The sequence below is a fragment of the Ctenocephalides felis genome, unplaced genomic scaffold, assembly GCF_003426905.1.
Source record: "Ctenocephalides felis isolate EL2017-DRISC unplaced genomic scaffold, ASM342690v1 CF-g0.4_SCAFFOLD_01492, whole genome shotgun sequence".
NCBI classification, from domain to species: Eukaryota; Metazoa; Arthropoda; class Insecta; order Siphonaptera; family Pulicidae; genus Ctenocephalides; species Ctenocephalides felis.
The window spans coordinates 60,104,816-60,127,664 of record NW_020537646.1 but is presented as its reverse complement, the minus strand read 5'-3'; the positions used below and the strand labels follow the sequence as shown (position 1 = coordinate 60,127,664).

The 22,849-nt window shown below is 30.6% G+C and overlaps 1 protein-coding gene across 1 annotated transcript in view; it reads right to left on the bottom strand.

The window, feature by feature from the left end:
* Nucleotides 1–3,579: 3,579 nt before the first annotated feature.
* The window catches only part of LOC113370517, a gene marked incomplete in the record, with an annotated part of 302,645 nt that continues 283,375 nt past the window's right edge, over nt 3,580–22,849 (bottom strand). The window contains 1 exon segment of the mRNA XM_026611191.1: nt 3,580–4,026. Within this exon segment, the coding sequence (XP_026466976.1) occupies nt 3,607–4,026 (420 nt within the window).

Genomic DNA, 22,849 nt, shown 5'->3' with positions numbered 1-22,849 from the left:
AGTATTCAAAATCAAATTTAACATTGCATATTCACCACCGACAGAGGCAACACGACAAAATTCATTTCAAACCTATCACCGACTTCAGCATTGGTATGATAATAAATTAAACGCTAAACAACGGGAATGGAAAAAAGTAATAATGGTCTGATTCGTTTCACAACACTCGAGTCGCCAGCTTCCGAAGCGTTGCTAAAACTTATATTTTGCAAATGCGAAAAGGGATGCCAGAAAGCCTGTCGATGCAGGAATGCTGGATCGTCGCAAATTTCAACACAAATTAGCGAAGAAGAGGAAGAAACAGACACTCTTTTCGAGCAAACGTATAACAATATACTTAACCAAGATGATTGAAATGATATGATGAATCTACGATAAAAAACGATTATTTATGTATATATTTATTATTTTATTATCCATTTATTTATCTATTTATTTACTTAGTTATTTATTTATTTATTTATTCATTCAAATAATTTTACAAGCCGTCCGCACAATGATGACAACAGTGACATCATGTCAATGTTATTATGTTACAATTATGATATAATTTATTTATTACATATTCACTTATTGTTTATTATTTTTAAGTAGTTTTGCAATAAAAGTTTTCATTATAACAAAATTATAAAAATTTACAATATAAGTCAAATATGGAGAGCTCCGTTATGACGGCGGGAGCAGCAAAGACTTTGAGGTGCCCGTACTCTCAACGGTTTTCGAATGAATTGTAGGAAATTTTATCTAGTTTAATTCCTACATAGCTACTTTTATCGTAGAATGAGCCACAAAGGAGATATTAACTAGTTGGTTTGGTATTTAGCCTTGAGGCAAGTTACATGAACTTCCCGATATGTTTGAATAATCGACTTAATCAATAAAAAATAAATTAAATTATGAGTCATTAAAAGTATTCCGAGTGGATTTTTACACATAATTGAAACGAACGAACACTTTGACTCGGAGTATTTTCTAAAAGCAAATTTTATATAATTGAACCAGTTTTCAGGACTTTAATGGTTTATTATGTTCAAGATCAAGTACTCTATCATTATACCAAGTAAATAGTCTAATTTTAATTTTAACAAATCTCAAAAGAACTACTCATTTTCTCAATCTTTGATGAATTTTTAAAATCAAACTATTTGTCGTAAGGCCGTAATATTTCAGTAAGTTCTATAAGACCATGGTATATATCACTAAAAAAAAATCCATAAAAATCGGCTTAATTTTTTTTTCAACAGTTAATTACAAGAAAACGGCTCGGTAGATTTTCACCTAAAACTAATCAGTATCATTCCCAACTAATATCTTTCGAACAGTTTTTGATTTTTTAAAATCGGTTCGGTAGGATGAGCTTGAATGTGGACGAAAAGTTTAACACTTTTTTCAAATTATAAAGAAACGGCTTGGCAGATCGTCGCACAAAACTGACAAACGATAGTCCTCAATGAAATACAACAAATGGCTTTTACATTTCTGAAATCGGTTAAGGCGTTTTTGAGAAAACGTCTATCAAAGATTTCATTTTGATACCAATATACCAATTAAATACCAATTTTTGCAAACTTTGCCGAATTTTTAAAGCTAAACGAGTTGTCGTAGGGCCCTAATATTTTAGTATGAGCTAGAAAACTATGGTATCTACCGTCAAAAAAAAAATCATAAAAATCATCGAAATTTTTTTTTTAAAAAACTTTATTACAAGAAAACGGCCCGGCCGATCTCTACCAAAAACTAATCAGCATGATTCCCGACCAATATCTATCGAATGGTTTTTTAATTTTCAGATTCGATTCAGAATTGCGGGCTAAAACGTGGACGAAAAAATTTTCACTTTTCTGCAATTTACAAAAAAACGGCCTGGCCGATCGCCGCACAAAACTCAGAAACGATAGTCCTCGTCGAGATACATCGAATGGATTTTAAATTTTTGAAATCGGTCCAGCCGTTTTAGAGAAAACGTCGATTTACGGCATAAAATCTGTTCACACGCACACACACACATACTTTTTCCAAATTTGGTCTCATTCGATTCAGAATGGCTTGAAACGTCGAGAAAACATAAAATTAGCGAATCGGATTTTTTTATGAAAACGTAAACTTCTCCTTCGGGAAGTTAAAAAAAAGTTTTTTGACGCCATTTTTCCAATATAGCGGCGACTTGCCGTCAAAATTTGAGGTGACAAAGTTGAAATTCGTAATGAGCACCTCGAAATCTATAAGGTTACCAATTTTCAGAATTCCCGAAGTACTGTACCAGCAATAACCTTTTTGTACCAAATGACTGGGCTATAGGGTATGTGATAGTAATCGCAAAAAAATCAAAACTGTAAAATTTTATATATCTTTAGGTTTCAAAGGTTTCTGAACATTTTGGCATACCTTAAAAAAGTGGATGTATGTGTGTGTGTATTTTCGTCGACGATTTCGAGAACACGGTTCAACCGACTTGAATAATTCAAAAAACATTCGAATCGTATTGATAAGGAGACGTGCTGATTAGTTTTTGGCGAAGGCAGGTCTAGCCGTTCCGAAGATACGGGGCAAAAAGTGTAACTCAGTTTTTAAGAGAACGGAGCGTCCGATTTTAAAATTTCAAAAAACATTTTAATTGTATTAACAAGATAAAATACTGATTAAATTTTTGGGAAGGCAGGTCTAGCGGTTATAGACTTTCGATAAAAATAAGTTAAACAAATGCTTTTTGGCGATGAAAACGGATCATTAGACATATGCATATCAAATTATCAGATATTATATAGATATTTGCATAATATGTACACATTTTCTGTATTTTTTTTTGGGTTCCGTACCAAGATTTTTAATTATGGTACGGGAAGTTGAGCCTTAAAACACAATGCCATGCACCCCACTAATTAAATTTTATTTCAAATTTTGAGCTATTGATTTTAATGCCAATAGCAGCGCCCCACTCCTGAGTGTAGGTCCCTTAACTATCCCTTCTGAACATACAAATCGGGAGAGAGAAACGTGTACTGGAGTACATCTCATTCTCATATTGTTTAGGCTACACATATTATTAGTATTAATTAAGGATTACTACACAATATATTATTTGCTCGAGAACTTGCCCAACACGTCCATTCGGGACAAGGGTTCGACGTAAAATGAGGGACAATCACGTAGTATAGCAAAATATCGATTGTTTCGATAAATGAAATTTTACAATTCAGAATTATATTCTATAACATTTTTACAAGTCTAGTATACAAAATAGAACATATTTATTTTGTTTAATTTGTTTTTCACTTGAAATGTTATTAAAAGGAGAAAGAAGACAGAAATTCTGATTGCAATACAAGAAAACACCAGTTTTGTACACGTTTGCCTAGATAGTATCTACATTAAACATATAAGTAAAAAAACATACATTTATTTAAATTTATATAACAATACAGCAAATTTCAATACGGCAAGAACATATCATACATTATAATGTTCAACTTATAACACATTAACACATTGTAACCATATAAGTTTGACAATAATATTATGGAATTTCTAATCGTTGTTACTAAAACAATATTAGAACTATGAATACTATTTCTGCTAACTTTTATCTACAACATATTATATAATATTTTATTTGAATTTATCTTCATCTTGACTAATTCTTTGTTCATATGCACAAAGTGCTCTATGAACAAGCTCATATTGTTCAGAATTTTGTACCATACCACCACGAGATAGTCTCATTGCACTAACAATTCCCAACACATCGACTTTCTGAGTATCACGCAGTTGTTTTACACCATTTAACACAGCAACCAAGCAACCTGTGCGTCCAATTCCAGCTGAACAGTGAATTATAGGAAAAGGACTAATATTTGAATGTCTTTGTAAACTATCCGTATCAGGAGCACAGCTTCCGTACTTCGAGTCACTACCGATAGCAGGGTTCTTATCGGATATTACTAAATAATCATTATCAAATTCAGAAGAACAGTCATCATCCAGTATATGCAAGCACATATCCAACAATACTTGAACATCATCAGGGCTCTGCAAAATAAAGATTTTTCATTCATAATATATTATAGAGGTTTAGGTATAAGTAGTTAGATTATAAATATTGCTTGAGTAGAATAACATATGATCAAAAACACAAACATGATATACATTGCTCATATAGTTTTTGACGCTACGAGTTGTATTGAGCCTTACCTCCTAGAATCAAATTTTGACCGAAAAATCTAGTTTTGCCATTACTTGATGGAGCAAAAGATAATGTAAGCATTACAGGTAAACGTACACTATTCCGGGATAGTACATTATTGCGGGAGTTTTTCATTTTGATCGCAAAATAAGAAAACGGTCAATAAATAATAATTTTATTCAAGAGCACATCAATTATAATTTGAATCCTAATAAAATAGTACGATTTTCGAATTCAAATATTAGTTTTTAAGCCGTAAAAAGCTTTTGAAAGCATCGGTCGTAACCCGATCGCCATTTCGTACTGGCTTGTTAGCGAGTTAGGTTATGTGACGGTTCCATTGCTTAAGGTTTTTATGTGATTCCGATAAGCTTAATCGATTCAAATGTGTGAAATTTTTGATCAGTAATAATAAGAGATTAGTTTTATAGTTAAATCGAGCATATATTTATCAAGAAATTATCAATTTCATGACTCCCGTAATTAGGTTCACACAACTGAACCAGTGAACCTAATTCCGTGAGTATCCCGCAATTACGAAAAGCAGACTTGAAATAGTTTCATCTTTTATTTTCAACTGTGCTTAAATTCGGCGGTGTTTCTGGTGTTATTAAGTTTGTTAATGACTACAGAATACTGTAACGTAATTACGGTATATGTTTTTTTTAGTTTTTAACCCTAATAATTGAGTTTGAAATGACTACTCTTCAGTAAGAAAGTACATGATTTTTTTCACTCATTTGCATTGTTCCAATATACCTAGAATATTGTAGTAATGAGAGTATCATTTATTTCTACCTTTTCATCTATGATCAATTATTTCTAATATATAAATTGAATAAAAATACAGGTATACCCCATATAGCGCACGGTACTTATAGGGCGCTGGTATGTATGTATGTATGCAGAGATCTAGGGACATTCCTGTTAACACGATAGTTTTAATCCGATTAAGCTTTTGGAATATAACCATTATATAACCTGCATATTATTAAAACAAACATACATCGTAATTTTTTTTTTTTTTTTTTTTTTTTTATTTATTATTTAATAGACAATCAGAAGACAAAGTTTCTATTAGCCTATGTGATAAATTATAACATCGTAAATGATTAAATTAATATGAATTGCAATTACTCGAATAAGATGTCGAGGCTACTCTTAAATGCAGTAACTTTCTAATAGTCTAATACAATTTATTAAATATTATCAAAAATTATATTCAAGATCAATAAATTTATTTGGGTATGATTTCAAATCGGACTTTTAGTTTTTCAAAGAACGATGGCTCCAATATTCACCCAAAACCCTGAAAAAAGGCTTTAAAAGAAATTTGCCATATTATATTAAATGTATTTTAAAGCTTCTAAAACATACAAAATTCCCAATCAAACATAATTTGAGCTAGTAGTTATTGTTAACTTGAAAGTCTTTAAAGATTATTGTAAAGTCTTTAAAGATTTATGTTTGTTGACAGAATTGTAACTTTTATTACAAGTTTAATTTTTTTACTTTGAGTTTAAATTTTATATTTATTTTAAGTTTATATTTTTGTTTAATTGCCGTTAAAAATTATTCCTTTATTGTTTCATTTATTTGATTTACCGAAACAGTATTGATAATGATAATTATACTGCTATTACTATAATAATACCAGCTTTTATTTTATTTTTATTTTAGAAGTTTTTTAACTTCTTATAATTTTATGACTTTTATAAAACTAAATAAATGTTTAAAATCATATCAAAGTATTATTTCATAATTAACAGCACTTTTTATAACCCTTTTTTATAACTATATTTATCAAGGCAATACGATCAAAAATGTAAGCATCGTGCGCTATCACGGAATAACGTACAACGACTCCCGGCATTATATTCACGAGCCGAATTTTATCACGGAATTAGGGACAAACGCGTGGTTCAGCAAAATGCCGATTATTTCTATAAATGACGTTCTACGACGAAAAATCTTGTTTTATAATAATCTTAAAAGTCTAATTAATAAAATATAACAGATTTAGTTCGTCCACTTTCCTATTTTCTCTAAAATTCGTCTTTAAAGTCAAACGTTCCTTAACATCCCGTAATATGGTACGTTTACCTTAATTCAATCAATTCAGAGCTCCGTCTAAACATAAAATACAGACGTTCTACTTTGCATTTTCCAATTGACTCTGGGTCAGCCCTTTCCATTCTTACAGCAAATAAGTTTGCCGGTAATGAAGAAAATAGCTAGAACTTCTCGTATCGTAATTAAATATTCGAGTTAACCAAACAATCAATAATCAATAATAATAATTAATAAAATAATCAATAATAATAAAATTTTTGATTAATAATTAAAACTATAAATATTTTTAAATAGATTATTATAACCGTACATAGTTAATTTTATCACTCATGTTTGATATCGCAACGTACTTATTGCTAAAACACTTAAGTATGTTAGTAAGAGATGTGACTACATATTATATCACTTATAACTTAGAAACTCTCGGTCGAGCTCTTGTCGAGTGAAGGCCTATCGTTTATTATATACTGTGAAGTATTATTTTTCTAAAAAAGTAATACAGCAGACATTTAATTTAAATTTTTTTGTTTCTAATACTCCCTTCTGTAGGGAGTAAATCTTTAATTCCGCCATTGGTTCGAACCAATCAAATACTATGTGACGAATCAACTACGAATTCAGTTTTTGTTCAAAATAATTGGAACAACATTATTAGGTGCAATGCGTCAGCAATTATCGACTTAACAGTTCAATCAACTTCGTTTATGAACGCAATTCAATCAACATCGGCAATGGACTCAACTCCATCCACATCGGCTATGGACTTCTCTTCTACATTAGACTCCAACCCTAATCCCTGGCAGGAAGTTCATCATGGCTTTAAAAGAAGAAGAAGAACGGGCAAAATTATTAATAAGAATATCAAAACAACAAATAGATTTAGCGCCTTGAATACTAATGGAACATCTATAAATCAGAATGACAATTTCTTTAACATTCGAATAAGAAAAGACAACAAAAGACACAAAATTTCAATTTTAATTTCCATCCAGTTTTCGTCAGAAACAATGGCGGATAACAGTGTCAAAATTAATGTGGTACATAGCGACTTTTATAGAAAATTAATACACTACTTACGTGAAACTAGGGTAGTCTTTCATACATATCAGATAAAATCAGAACGAGCGTACAGAGTCGTACTGAAGTATATTCATTATACTACCAATATCGCAGATATCAAGTCCGAAATTGAAAAAAATGGACACATAGTACAAAAAAAATGTTATTCACCAAAAGAGCAAAGAACCACTCAATATGTTTTATTTGGACTTAGAGCCATCTAACAACAATTCAGCAATATGCAAGGTAAACAAAATATTCAATCAAATTATACATTTTGAGAATCCATTAAAGCTTTCCAAAATTATACAATGTGCAAGATGTTAAATGTATGAATACTCCAAGTCGTATTGTAACCGGCCTGTTGTTGTCTAAGATGGGTGAACCCCATATATATAAACTCTGCACTAAAACTCAAGAAGCTCCGGGTACGGGCTATTTTTGTGGGGACCCCATAACACCAATTACTATAAATGTGAATACTATCAAAGTCTTGTTAATAAAAACAATAAATTTTATACCGTAACTGAATTTAATTCTAATCCCAGTTCAGCTCTGCACAAGCATGAACGTAGCTTATCTCAGGTAAACAAACCTTCTTTTTCTCAACATTTGAGCTATTCACAGGCGGTTAGTCAAGAACAATCTATGAATCATAACGAAGACAGTAATCAAGGCAATTATTGTTAAGCCTAACATCTCACATTATCCGATGACAAATTTTAGTGAAATCTACATTCAAGCTACTTTAATAAAAGTAAAAAAAAATTTCTTATGATCTAACAATATATGCAGTTTACTGCCCACCAAGACATAGCATTCGAAACGAACAGTTCCAAACATTTTTTGAAACTCTTGGACCTGAATGTTTTATCGGTGGTGACTTCAATTGCAAACATTTTTATTGGGGCTCTCGACTGGTGAATTATGAAGGCAAAGTATCAAACAATATCATCCAACAGAATAATTTTAATGTAGTTTCTACAGGTTCACCTACTTACTGGCCTAGCGATCCAGCACGTATACCAGATCTATTAAACTTCTTTATTTTTTCCGGAATTAGTGAAACATACGTTGAAGTCGGGCCTAACTATGACTTAGCTTTAGATCACTCTCCAGTACTAGCTTCGATAAATTCTACCTATATATCTAAAACTGAATTTCCTGTGTTACACAACAATAGTACCAACTGGAACTTATTTCGGCATAGTATAAATGATAAAATTAATTTAAACACTAGACTTAAATCTCCTACTGACATAGAGAAAGCTTTGAATAATCTAGTAGAAACTTTACAACACTCAGCTAAATTATCTACCCCTGATCACATTAAAACCTGAAAAGTATCTTCAACTACCTTGGAAATAAGAAGATTAAATTATGAGAAATGCGTGGCTAGAACGGTATGGCAAAAATTACATTTTTCAGATAAGAGAACATATAATAGTATAAGCAATACTCTAAAACAAAAAAATAGAGAATGTAATAAAGGTAATTTTAATAACTTCGTAAAAAATCTTAACAGATTCGACAATTCAGTCTGGAGGCCATACAAGAAAAAACCGACAGTTTCAAACTTACCTAATAATAATGATAAATCACGGGCAAGAAGTGAATATAAAAAAGCCGACCATTTCTCAAATTATTTGTGCTCTGTTTTTTCGCCTAACATATCTAATCCTAATATTCCTTTGCAATAGTCCGCAGATGAATCTATAAGCACCCAGAACTTTTCTACTAAATTCTTCACTTTCAAAAGAGTCTAAAGGTCTTAAATAGGTCTATTCAGGACTTAAAAAACAAAAAGTCGCCCGGAATTGATCAAATTTCTTAAATTTTTTTTAAAAAACTTACCAAAAAGGGATATATTCTTATAGCATATATTTTTAATTCTATCATCAGACTCAGTTATTGGCCATCAGCTTTCAAAACTGCTGTTATTAAAATGGTTCCAAAAATGGGTAAACATTTAAAATCACTAAGTTCTTACAGTCTTTTACCCAATTTATCTAAAGTACTTGAGAGATTGATATTGGAAGACATTCTTGCAGTTAATAATATCATTCCTGAACATCAATTCGAGTTCCGCAAAGGACACACAACAATCCAGCAGTGCCATAAAATAGTCGACACTGTCAACAAAGCATATTAATCTAAAGAATATTGCTCCGCAGCATTCCTTGACGTAAATCAAGCCTTCGACAAGGTGTGGCACGAAGGGCTGCATATGCTAAATTTTTTGAATCTTATTTGAACAATAGATAATTTAAAATCAGAGTAGAAATGTCATTAACCCAACCTAATATTATGAAAGCTTGTAAAGGCAGCGTGCTAGGCCCTTTTCTTTATTTATTGTATACACACGATTTTCCGACTGGACTTAACTTGACAATAGCAACTTTCGCCGACATATTGCCATCCTAGCTGTCGATAAATTTCCAATTAGAGCTTCACATAAATTGCAATCCCACCTCAATTATCATCTTCAATATTATTGAAGATTGAACAAATGCATAGAAAATTAAAATAAACTAATCTAAATCTCAGCGCATATGCTTCACTCTGAGAAAAGATACATGCCCAACGTATATTTCAACAATGAACAGCTACCTCAGTCTGAATTCATCTAGATAGACGTTTGACTTAGAGAACACATATAAACTATAAAATTCAACAAATTAGATTGAAATCCCAAGAGCTTAATTGGCTTATTGGGAGAAAGTCAAAATTGTCTATGGAAAACAAAATACTTATTTATAAGACATACCGATCTGGACATACGGAGCTGAAATATGGGGCAGCGCTTCGAAATCTAACATTGCAAGGATTCAAAGAATCCAGTAAAAACACTTAGGACAATAACAGACGTTCCTTGGTATGTCTTAAATTATATAATTCATTACGATCTCTAAGTTCCATTTGTTCAAGATGTTATTAATAACAGGAAAAATACTCACGTATTAAAATTAGAGTTTCGCTCGAAGTTACATCTTTGTTCAATGCACCGCCAATAAAAAGACTCAAACAAAAATGGCCCACAACTTAGCACTTATTTGCAAATCTCTGGCTGCAGAGATTCGAATACTATGAAACTATTTCACATAATTTTTCATGTGGTATATTTGTTTGTGTTTGTATAAATGTATATATATATATATATATATATATATATATATATATCTTATATATAAAATTCTTCTGTAACAATGTAAGTTTCATTAATCCTCCTAAAGTATAATTCGGATTTTCGTGAATCTTCCTGAAGTTTGTTCGGGAAATTTTCTAGAATGTTTTGATTCATGGAAATATAGTTAGATTGTAGAAATAAATGGAAAAAAATACAAAAAACCGCTTATCATTGTTTGCCCTTGAAAATATTTGAAGCTTGGTTTGACTTAAAAACAATTGAAGACTGTCATTTGCCAAACATTTCTATTCACTTATAGGCTAAGGCAATATTAAAATATAATAAATTCATGATTATGAATAAGGAAAATGTAATGTCTACATTATTAATTAATAAAAAATTATTTAGAAGTTTCATTGTGTCAAAAATTCATATGTTTATCATTGGGTACGGAATATTTACTCAATGGAGCGCTTTCGGTCTGAACTTTTTTTACTGTTTTCCATTTCGTTTGGAATTTTGGAACTAGGTTCATCTTACTCTTCAGAAGTAAAAACAATTTAGACATCTTTACCACTTCTCGGGTGGATGACATTTCTTTTCAGTGGTGTAATTTTACTTTTTTCAAAATAACGTTGGGTATCGATAAAAGAACTAATTATAAAAGAAAAATGTTTAATAATGTTTTTCAAAAAAGCAAATACTTTTCAAGTTACTCGCTACTGAAAATTTGTTTCTTTTTTGCGTTTTTCATCATTTTTTGCTAATATCTTTAAAAATATACATTTTAACGAAAATCATGTAATGAACAAAATTATATCAATTAAAATCTTAATAAATTGCTGTATTATAGTGTTTTAGGAACATTATTAGGCTAGATATGAAAATGCGATTTTATAGTGCTCAAAATAAGTTTTAAAATGAGTACTTCTGCATGTAAAATGAGTAGACTATCATGCATATAAAAGACGCATATAATATTTTTTCATTTAAATCAAATAGTTTTTCAGTGCCATTTTCACCAAATTTAAAAATAATCGTATTCCATCTAGAACTAACTAACTTGGTTTAAGAGATCTTGACTGATTCTAGAAAATACCACAACTTCAATACAAACGATTTTCAAAAAACTCATGATTTCATAAAAAAAAACATTAAAAAATACATCCAATTTCTCATTATAATATCTCTGAAAAAAATACGTATAAAAGTATATATATATGAAAATTCGAGGTATTTTTCTGACTAATTATTGTTGTTTATTAATTTTCCATTACACAAATATTGATAGAGGTATTAATTAAGGAGTGCGTGCCTGTCCAACCAGAGGTCTTTCGAGCCCTATAACTCTTCGCCGTTTCACAATAAGAGAAGTTACGGTAAAATTTATGATAGAGAAAGTTGTAACTTATTTAATCACCTTTAAAATAGTGTATTACAAATTCTGATGAAATCAGAATTTAAAGAGTAATAATCCAATTAATGCGGTGGATGGTGATGGAGTGCAAATTGATTTCACTTCTGAACTTAAGATAAATATTAGCCTATTTCTAAAATATCAAGTAAATTGGAGCACAGTATAAAAATTTACAGAGCAATAATTTTGTTGATCGTAAGTTGAATAGAGCATATGTGAACAGGATTTAACAAATTAATTCACTTCAAATATAAACTTAAGCAATAATGTATATTGATTTATTGGAGAAAAAAATGTAATTTAGATATTAAAATTACTAAAAGCCAGTTAAAATATGGTACGAAATTATAAAAATTATAGGCAACATTATTGAAGCAATTATTTTGGGTAGAAAAATAAAAGGTGATATGGCTTCTTTATATTAATTCTTTCTGAATTTGTTGTACTTTTTAAAAGATTTCAATTTTCAACACGTGTATCTTATGCTATGACCATGAATCACAAAGGCAGACGATCATTTTTAGTGTGATAAATTTGGAAAATCAATGTTTTAGCCGTGAATAAACAAAAAAATCATTCATTTAAACATCCACATCTACATGTATGTCTGAAAATATTGTATAATCCTTAAATTCAATAAAATAAATTGAGCTATTGGAAATAAATTAGTTCTATAAATCGCAGTGTATAATTTTTAATATATAATTTTATTGAACATATTTTAATATTTGTTAAAGGGATAATTGAAGTGTTAACTGTGAGAATTGAGAATAATCATTTTATTTGAAACAGTACTACATTTAACATCACTCACATATTGGTGTAAATATTAACTCGAAGAACAATAATGATTATTTTTAACTGAACGGTATAAGTATTAGTATAGGATATTCATATTCATATTCATATTGATATTCATATTCATATTCATATTGATATTCATATTGATATTCATATTGATATTCATATTGATATTGATATTGATATTCATATTGATATTGATATTCATATTCATATTCATATTCATATTCATATTCATATTCATATTCATATTCATATTCATATTCATATTCATATTCATATTCATATTCATATTCATATTCATATTCATATCCATATCCATATGCATATTCATATTCATATTCATATTCATATTCATATTCATATTCATATCCATATGCATATTCATATTCAGATTCATATTCATATCCATATGCATATTCATATTCATATTCATATTCATATTCATATCCATATGCATATTCATATTCATATTCATATGCATATTCATATCCATATTCATATTCATATTCATATTCATATTCATATTCATATTCATATTCATATCCATATGCATATTCATATTCATATTCATATTCATATTCATATGCATATTCATATCCATATTCATATCCATATTCATATTCATATTCATATTCATATTCATATTCAAATTCATATTCATATTCATATTCATATTCATATTCATATTCATATTCATATTCATATTCATATTCATATTCATATTCATATTCATATTCATATTTATATTCATATTCATATTCATATTCATATTCATATTCATATCCATATGATATGCATATTCATATTCATATTCATATTCATATTCATATCCATATGCATATTCATATTCATATTCATATCCATATGCATATGCATATTCATATTCATTAAATTACATTTTATTAAAATTACTGATCCTCCGTGTGCCCTATCATCGGGTTGTCTGGTGCTGTATAGAATGGTATATTAAAATAACTTCTCCTCCTGAAATTATATCAATGTCATTGCTTAGAAGAAATTGTTTGAGCACTCGGTGAAGTTAAGCTAGACCGTTGGCGTTCCATGTGCACAATTTATAATTAAAAGCCATTATTTTTTATTCAATAAAAGATTTGTGATGTGATTGAGCATAGACCACATTTGGTCAATTAACGTTTTCATCATGTTTCATTTTGTATGTCATTTTGTTAATTGGGTTGTTGTTAGTTTGTAGGTTGTTCTGGATTATCCTGATGACATGTAATATTATTATGTATTTTCTATGAGTTTCATGCTATTTCTGAGAAAAATGCGTTAGCACACACGAAGGAGCGCGCAACTGATATTATTTCGGTAAGATTTTCTTGTTGATAAATTGCACATCCTTCATAGCTTGCGGGGTGATTTCCTCCATAAACTACGCATTTTAGATTTGTGGTTACAAGTTCTTTTCAAAAACAGTGTTTAGTTAAGTGTTCACCAGCGCATTTTACATAACGCGCAGCGCGTATACAGTAGTTCTTTGTGTGCCCTAAATTCTGCCATCTTGTATATTACGAAACATGTCCGTTTGCTTCTATAGATACCTTAGTTCTGTAAAGAAAGTCAATAAAGTAAATATCTTCGTTATTTTTCTGCTATTCAAATTCCACTACAAATAACAAAAAAATATTTAATGGATATCTATGTTTTAAGTTGTAAATTCTTAAAACATTGTGACCTTCTTCACTTATTTCTTGTATTAGCAAGTCTATATCAGTGCTCTGATATAATTTTTTCATTACTACTTTGAACGATCGCTGCGAATTTGTTTGATATGCATATACTTCAATTCCCCTTTCTTTCGATAATTTTAGTATGGTGTTATACATCTGTGCCCCTTTGTGATTATTTCTGCTTGCTGCAGTACATTTGTTTTGTTATAATATTTGTCCTTGGCGTGTAATTTAATAATTTGTTAAGAGGCTTAATGTCGTCAATACCGTAGACAAATTTTATAAAAATTAATTGGCTTTTCCACTGGTTCAACACTAGAAGACGCGCACTGCAGAGTGCAATAATAATTTTTTGTGGTCACCGGTAGTCTTCCAAGGTTACCTTTTTCGTGATAGTTGTTGCTTCGTTGTGGTAATTTTCCCGTCTTTTCCCAATTACAAAGAAACGACCGATCGTCGCACAAAACTGAGAAGTGATAATCCTCATCTAGATAAATCAAATGGCTTTTAAATTTTTGAAATCAGTTCAAACGTTTTAGAGAAAACGTCGATTAAAGGAATAGTTTTAACAAACGACAAAAAAGCGCGACTAATTTTTTCAAACTTTGACGAATTTTCAAAGTTAAACGACTTGTCGTAGGGCCGTAATTAGTATTTTATTATGTTCTAGAAGACCATGATATCTATCAAAAAAAAATCATGACCATCGTCGAAAAATTGTTTTTCAACAATTAATTATAACAAACTGCCAGCGAATTTTTACCAAAAACTAATCAGCATCTTTCCCAAGCAATATCATTCGAACGGTTTTTGAATTTTTAAAATCGATTGAGAATTTCGGGCTAAAACGTGGACGAAATTTTTTTCATTTTACCGTGATTTACAGAGAAATGGCTCTGCTAATCGACGCCCAAATCTGACAAACGATGGTTGTCATTGAGATACATCCAATGGCTTTAAATGGTTGAAATCGGTTCAGACGTTTTTGAGAAAACGTCGATTTACGGCAAAAAATCTGTTCACATACACACGCACATACACACATACATTTCCAAATTTGGTTTAATTCGATTCAGATTGGCTTGAAACGTCGAAAAAACAGAAAATTAGCATATCGATTTTTTTATGTAAACATAAACTTCCCCTTCGGGAAGTTAAAAATAAGTATTGATCATGGATTACTACACATCTCTCATTACAAAATCGGCATTCACAAAGGTTAGATATGGGTCCTATTGTCGTCGCAAATTTAGCGCTAGTAAGCCAATGAAAAATGATGTCAAATTTTTACGTTGGATACTAAGAATCGTAAGTGTTGTTTTTGTGTCAGATGAGAAACTGTGAATTTTCTATTTGATTCTGTTAATAAATTTCATTAAGAATTGCTTTCAAATACATAGCTCTTGAGATTTCATTAAAAATTGCTTTCAAATACATAGCCCTCGAAACAATAAAAATAGTACAGCTTCAAATTCAGATACAGGACATATATACCACGTAGTGCATTGTCAGATAAGTCTAATTATATTACACTTTAAGAAAAAAGACCAGTTGTGAAAATTTATGTAAGAAATAAAGTATAAGCTCCTTTTGCAGCTGTTTGAAATTAGATTACCACTTTACACGGATCTGAATATACTCGAAAGAAAAAAAATTGTTTAAGAATGTCAAATTTTTCATGGGATGATTATTGGAAAACAAGAGTTAAGAATGACAGAAGATGCAATGAACATTTTGGCATACATTTCGTTATGGTACGGTAAGTTTCCGCAATTTGTTTTAAGGCAAGATGCCATACATCACTAGTTTTTGATATCATTGTATTATTAAAAAACATAACACGATTGTAATGCCACATTTAGCCAATTATTAACTTTCCGGGTAGTTATAGTAATGAACCGAAAATCGAAAATTAAATTTTTTGCATTTCTGGACGTTTTAAAGGTTTCTGAACATTTTGGTATACCTCAGAAAAAATGGATGTGTATGTATGTGTGTTTTGTATGTCCACATTTTTTCGTCCACGTTTTCGGCCGCACGGATTAACCGATTTGAATGATCTAAAAAACATTCAATTTGTAATGATTGGGAAAGGAGGTGATTAGTTTTTGGCAAAAGGAGGCCCAACAATTTCAAAGATACAGAGCTACATGTGCAAAAATGGCAGTTTTTGAGAGAACTAAGCGTCCGATTTTAATGACTCAAAGAACTTCCTGCTTGTTTCAACAAAATAATTGCTTTTGAAAAAAAATGTTTTAATTTTTTTTTTCAATTTTTTTTTCAAAAAATTTTTTTCTATATATTGAAAATAATTCAGATTTTAATTTTAATTCTGACTAAAGTTCTAATATACTTTAAACAAATAATTTCAACTTTGCAATTCAGTTTTATACAATTCTTATAAATATTAGATAATGTTACAATATTTAACTTCCCGTAGTAGTCCAGTCATTTGGTCGTTTTGCCGATACAGTACTCCGGGAGTTCTGAAATTTGGTAATTTTATAAATAGGTGCTCTTGCCGAATTTCAACTTTGCCGCCTAAAATTTTTGCGGCAAGTCGCCGCCATATCGAAAAAATGGCCTTAAAAAAGTTTTTTTTAACACTATTCCTACCGGGACCAGTCAAATGACCGTTTTTGATTTTTCGATTAGTATTTTTTATATCAAACGTAATTGAATCGTCATCAAACTTCATGACTTTTCCTAATATATGAGTATGATACGTATTTTATTGTTAATTTGTTTTTTCAATTTTCATTTTTGGAAAAAAAATTGTATACTGTCTTACCTACCGCGACCGGTCATTTGACCGGTAGTACGAAAAACGATGTTCGGACGGCATTTGTTGTAGTAATTGTTAAGAATATGATCGAACCTATAAGAAAATGTAAATTTAGAAGAATTTAGACTAGTAAAAACTTCTGCCTTCTGCAAATTTATATGCATTTTTTTCAATTCTGTATGCATGCTGCGCATAGGAGGCAAGGCGTATAAATATTGCACTTCTACGGTATAAAAAGGTTTTTTTTTCATTTTTGCTCAATGCCTATGTGTAGACAGATTTTTACGAAGGAATCCAAACAACAAATTGATAGGTTTTGTTTTGAATCCAAAGGTTGGTTCAACTACATTGACAGCAATCAAAAGTGTTGTAAAAGATCACGTATTACTATCGGCAAACATATATTTTCAATAAAGGTAAGGTGTAAAATTATTCAACACATGTTCAATAATATTCAGGAAATTATAGTACAAAATTTTAGTAACTTTTCAATATATGATGTAAATATAATTATGCCCAGCAAATCGCACAAATGGGGTATAAAATTTTGATAACCATCCAGTATACGTAGAAAACTGAGAATTTCTTTGAAGATTTATAACCAATGAAACCGTATTATCAAAATCGCTAGTACGATGTAAAAAATTCAAACGTTTTTACCATCCTACTTATAGCTAAACTTTTAGTAAAGAAAAACTGTGATGGTAGGTACAATTGAAGCAATATAACAGCTACAAATACTGGTAGAACTAAAAATCAAGGACTCAAATAATATTTACAGTTTTGGAAGCTAAGAAAGAAGATTTTAATTTTCACTTACATACACATATGTTGAACAAATTACACTAATACGGGAGTCAATTCAATTAGAATTAGCGTCGTGTTTGGTGTAGATGTCATTCATAAAGTAGTCAGAAATCATTCGGTAAAATATGAAATTTAGAGAGAATTAATCAAGAATTTACATTATTTTGTATTTATTCAGGATAAATCCATTGTTTTCACATCAAAAAATTGCAAGAAGATGATGTACAAGGCAGGAATTTTCTATTCCAATTAACTTGCCGTATAGTTCCAACAAGAATTCAGAAAAGAAACTAAGTAAAAGTACAAAGCAGATTTCCTAAAAGAAAATATTTCAGATCATATTTTAGAAGGATGATAGAGCGAACAAAATGAGCCAAAAACGTAAAAAATGCGTGTGCAGAAAATACACTCTAAGACAACAATTGTAAAAAATTGGATAAAACAGATTAAAAAATATATTTAATTAATTATTTAAATTAATTCAAAGTCTTTGCTGCTCTCGCCGTCATATTTGACTGCTATTTGATATAAATAAATATTTTTAGTGTTGAATTAAGCAAATGAGATCTAAAAATGAAATAATTTAAATACTTTTCTGTTTTTCTGCTGATTGAATTGAACACTTTTCTAGCATTTCTAAGATCATCGGCAGCGATTTCTGTACCGTAAAATTCAAACGAAATGACAGATCAAAATCACTTGGTGTTATGACTGCAGGTATTCAAATAAAAAAAGTTATTGCCCCGATTAATCCATTGTTGATTCTCCAAAGAATATGTTTTGCAAAAATATCTGAAAAAGAACTTGAAAACTTTCATTCGTACCAACTTTGCAATGGCAAAGGTATTCGCAAGTGCGTTAAATCTATAAGGAATTTCATTCCGAAGATATAAATTTTGGAGACACAATGTATATCAGCGACCGTGGATACCTATTAAACCATCATCAATTTGCAAAAAATACGTTCGTTCGATCGAATTATACATCCAATGCTATTGTCATATTTGATGCATATCCGGAACAAGGAAGATGTCAATCGTAGTACCGAATATGCAGGGCGAATCTGACGATCAAGAAAAACTGCTTTAGTAGATATAATTTTTGATGAGACAATGATTCCAACTGTGCCACAAAATAAGTTCCTGGCGCACGATATAAACAAGAAGTGCCGAAGAGAAAAAATGAAGCTGAAAACTTTATGGTCAAACAAGCCACGAAAGATGCGGATGCATTAATAGTTAATACATCAATAAACTTAGCGACGACAATTGATTCCATATATATAGTAAAACCAGAAAAAGGAAAAAAGTTGCATCAAATCTATTCAAAAAACAGTATCATAGTTAACACAGTCACAGATTACTTATTCTTTTTGCACGCCGTCAGCGGCTGTGATACGACATCCGCACTTTTCAGTCAAGGCAAAATAAAATATAACAACGTATTACAGAGAAATCTCGACTTACACAAAATTATCGAAATATTCAACAATGCAAATGCTGATACAGAAGCTCATTGCTACAGCTGGAAAACATTCTCTTTTCAAATTATACAGCTATAGTGGAGTAACAACTACAAAAAACTGTTTAAACATCTATAGATATATAAGCTTCCGAAAATCAGTATTCAAAATCAAATTTAACATTGCATATTCACCACCGACAGAGGCAACACGACAAAATTCATTTCAAACCTATCACCGACTTCAGCATTGGTATGATAATAAATTAAACGCTAAACAACGGGAATGGAAAAAAGTAATAATGGTCTGATTCGTTTCACAACACTCGAGTCGCCAGCTTCCGAAGCGTTGCTAAAACTTATATTTTGCAAATGCGAAAAGGGATGCCAGAAAGCCTGTCGATGCAGGAATGCTGGATCGTCGCAAATTTCAACACAAATTAGCGAAGAAGAGGAAGAAACAGACACTCTTTTCGAGCAAACGTATAACAATATACTTAACCAAGATGATTGAAATGATATGATGAATCTACGATAAAAAACGATTATTTATGTATATATTTATTATTGTATTATCCATTTATTTATCTATTCATTTACTTAGTTATTTATTTATTTATTTATTCATTCAAATAATTTTACAAGCCGTCCGCACAATGATGACAACAGTGACATCATGTCAATGTTATTATGTTACAATTATGATATAATTTATTTATTACATATTCACTTATTGTTTATTATTTTTAAGTAGTTTTGCAATAAAAGTTTTCATTATAACAAAATTATAAAAATTTACAATATAAGTCAAATATGGAGAGCTCCGTTATGACGGCGGGAGCAGCAAAGACTTTGAGGTGCCCGTACTCTCAACGGTTTTCGAATGAATTGTAGGAAATTTTATCTAGTTTAATTCCTACATAGCTACTTTTATCGTAGAATGAGCCACAAAGGAGATATTAACTAGTTGGTTTGGTATTTAGCCTTGAGGCAAGTTACATGAACTTCCGATATGTTTGAATAATCGACTTAATCAATAAAAAATAAATTAAATTATGAGTCATTAAAAGTATTCCGAGTGGATTTTACACATAATTGAAACGAACGAACACTTTGACTCGGAGTATTTTTCTAAAAGCAAATTTTATATAATTGAACCAGTTTTCAGGACTTTAATGGTTTATTATGTTCAAGATCAAGTACTCTATCATTATACCAAGTAAATAGTCTAATTTTAATTTTAACAAATCTCAAAAGAACTACTCATTTTCTCAATCTTTGATGAATTTTTAAAATCAAACTATTTGTCGTAAGGCCGTAATATTTCAGTAAGTTCTATAAGACCATGGTATATATCACTAAAAAAAAATCCATAAAAATCGGCTTAATTTTTTTTTCAACAGTTAATTACAAGAAAACGGCTCGGTAGATTTTCACCTAAAACTAATCAGTATCATTCCCAACTAATATCTTTCGAACAGTTTTTGATTTTTTAAAATCGGTTCGGTAGGATGAGCTTAAATGTGGACGAAAAGTTTAACACTTTTTTCAAATTATAAAGAAACGGCTTGGCAGATCGTCGCACAAAACTGACAAACGATAGTCCACAATGAAATACAACAAATGGCTTTTACATTTCTGAAATCGGTTAAGGCGTTTTTGAGAAAACGTCGATCAAAGATTTCATTTTGACAAATGTCAATAAAACAATACCAATTTTTGCAAACTTTGCCGAATTTTTAAAGCTAAACGAGTTGTCGTAGGGCCCTAATATTTTAGTATGAGCTAGAAAACTATGGTATCTACCGTCAAAAAAAAAATCATAAAAATCATCGAAATTTTTTTTTTAAAAAACTTTATTACAAGAAAACGGCCCGGCCGATCTTTACCAAAAACTAATCAGCATGATTCCCGACCAATATCTATCGAATGGTTTTTTAATTTTCAGATTCGATTCAGAATTGCGGGCTAAAACGTGGACGAAAAAATTTCCACTTTTCTGCAATTTACAAAGAAACGGCCCGGCCGATCGCCGCACAAAACTCAGAAACGATAGTCCTCGTCGAGATACATCGAATGGATTTTAAATTTTTGAAATCGGTCCAGCCGTTTTAGAGAAAACGTCGATTTACGGCATAAAATCTGTTCACACGCACACACACACATACTTTTTCCAAATTTGGTCTCATTCGATTCAGAATGGCTTGAAACGTCGAAAACATAAAATTAGCGAATCGGATTTTTTTTATGAAAACATAAACTTCTCCTTCGGGAAGTTAAAAAAAAAGTTTTTGACGCCATTTTTCCAATATAGCGGCGACTTGCCGTCAAAATTTGAGGTGACAAAGTTGAAATTCGTAATGAGCACCTCGAAATCTATAAGGTTACCAATTTTCAGAATTCCGAAGTACTGTACCAGCAATAACCTTTTTGTACCAAATGACTGGGCTATGGGGTATGTGATAGTAATCGCAAAAAAATCAAAACTGTAAAATTTTATATATCTTAGGTTTCAAAGGTTTCTGAACATTTTGGCATACCTTAAAAAAGTGGATGTATGTGTGTGTGTGTATTTTCGTCGACGATTTCGAGAACACGGTTCAACCGACTTGAATAATTCAAAAAACATTCGAATCGTATTGATAAGGAGACGTGCTGATTAGTTTTTGGCGAAGGCAGGTCTAGCCGTTCCGAAGATACGGGGCAAAAAGTGTAACTCAGTTTTTAAGAGAACGGAGCGTCCGATTTAAAATTTCAAAAAACATTTTATTGTATTAACAAGATAAAATACTGATTAAATTTTTGGGAAGGCAGGTCTAGCGGTTATAGACTTTCGATAAAAATAAGTTAAACAAATGCTTTTTGGCGATGAAAACGGATCATTAGACATATGCATATCAAATTATCAGATATTATATAGATATTTGCATAATGTGTACACATTTTCTGTATTTTTTTTGGGTTCCGTACCAAGATTTTAATTATGGTACGGGAAGTTGAGCCTTAAAAACACATGCCATGCACCCCACTATTGAATTTTATTTCAAATTTTGAGCTATTGATTTTAATGCCAATAGCAGCGCCCCACTCCTGAGTGTAGGTCCCTTAACTATCCCTTCTGAACATACAATCGGGAGAGAGAAACGTGTACAGGAGTACATCTTATTCTCATATGTTTAGGCTACACATATTATTAGTATTAATTAAGGATTACTACACAAATATTTTTTGCTCGAGAACTTGCCCAACACGTCCATTCGGGACAAGGGTTCGACGTAAATGAGGGACAATCACGTAGTATAGCAAAATATCGATTGTTTCGATAAATGAATTTTACAATTCAGAATTATATTCTATAACATTTTTACAAGTCTAGTATACAAAATAGAACATATTTATTTTGTTTAATTTGTTTTTCACTTGAAATGTTATTAAAAGGAGA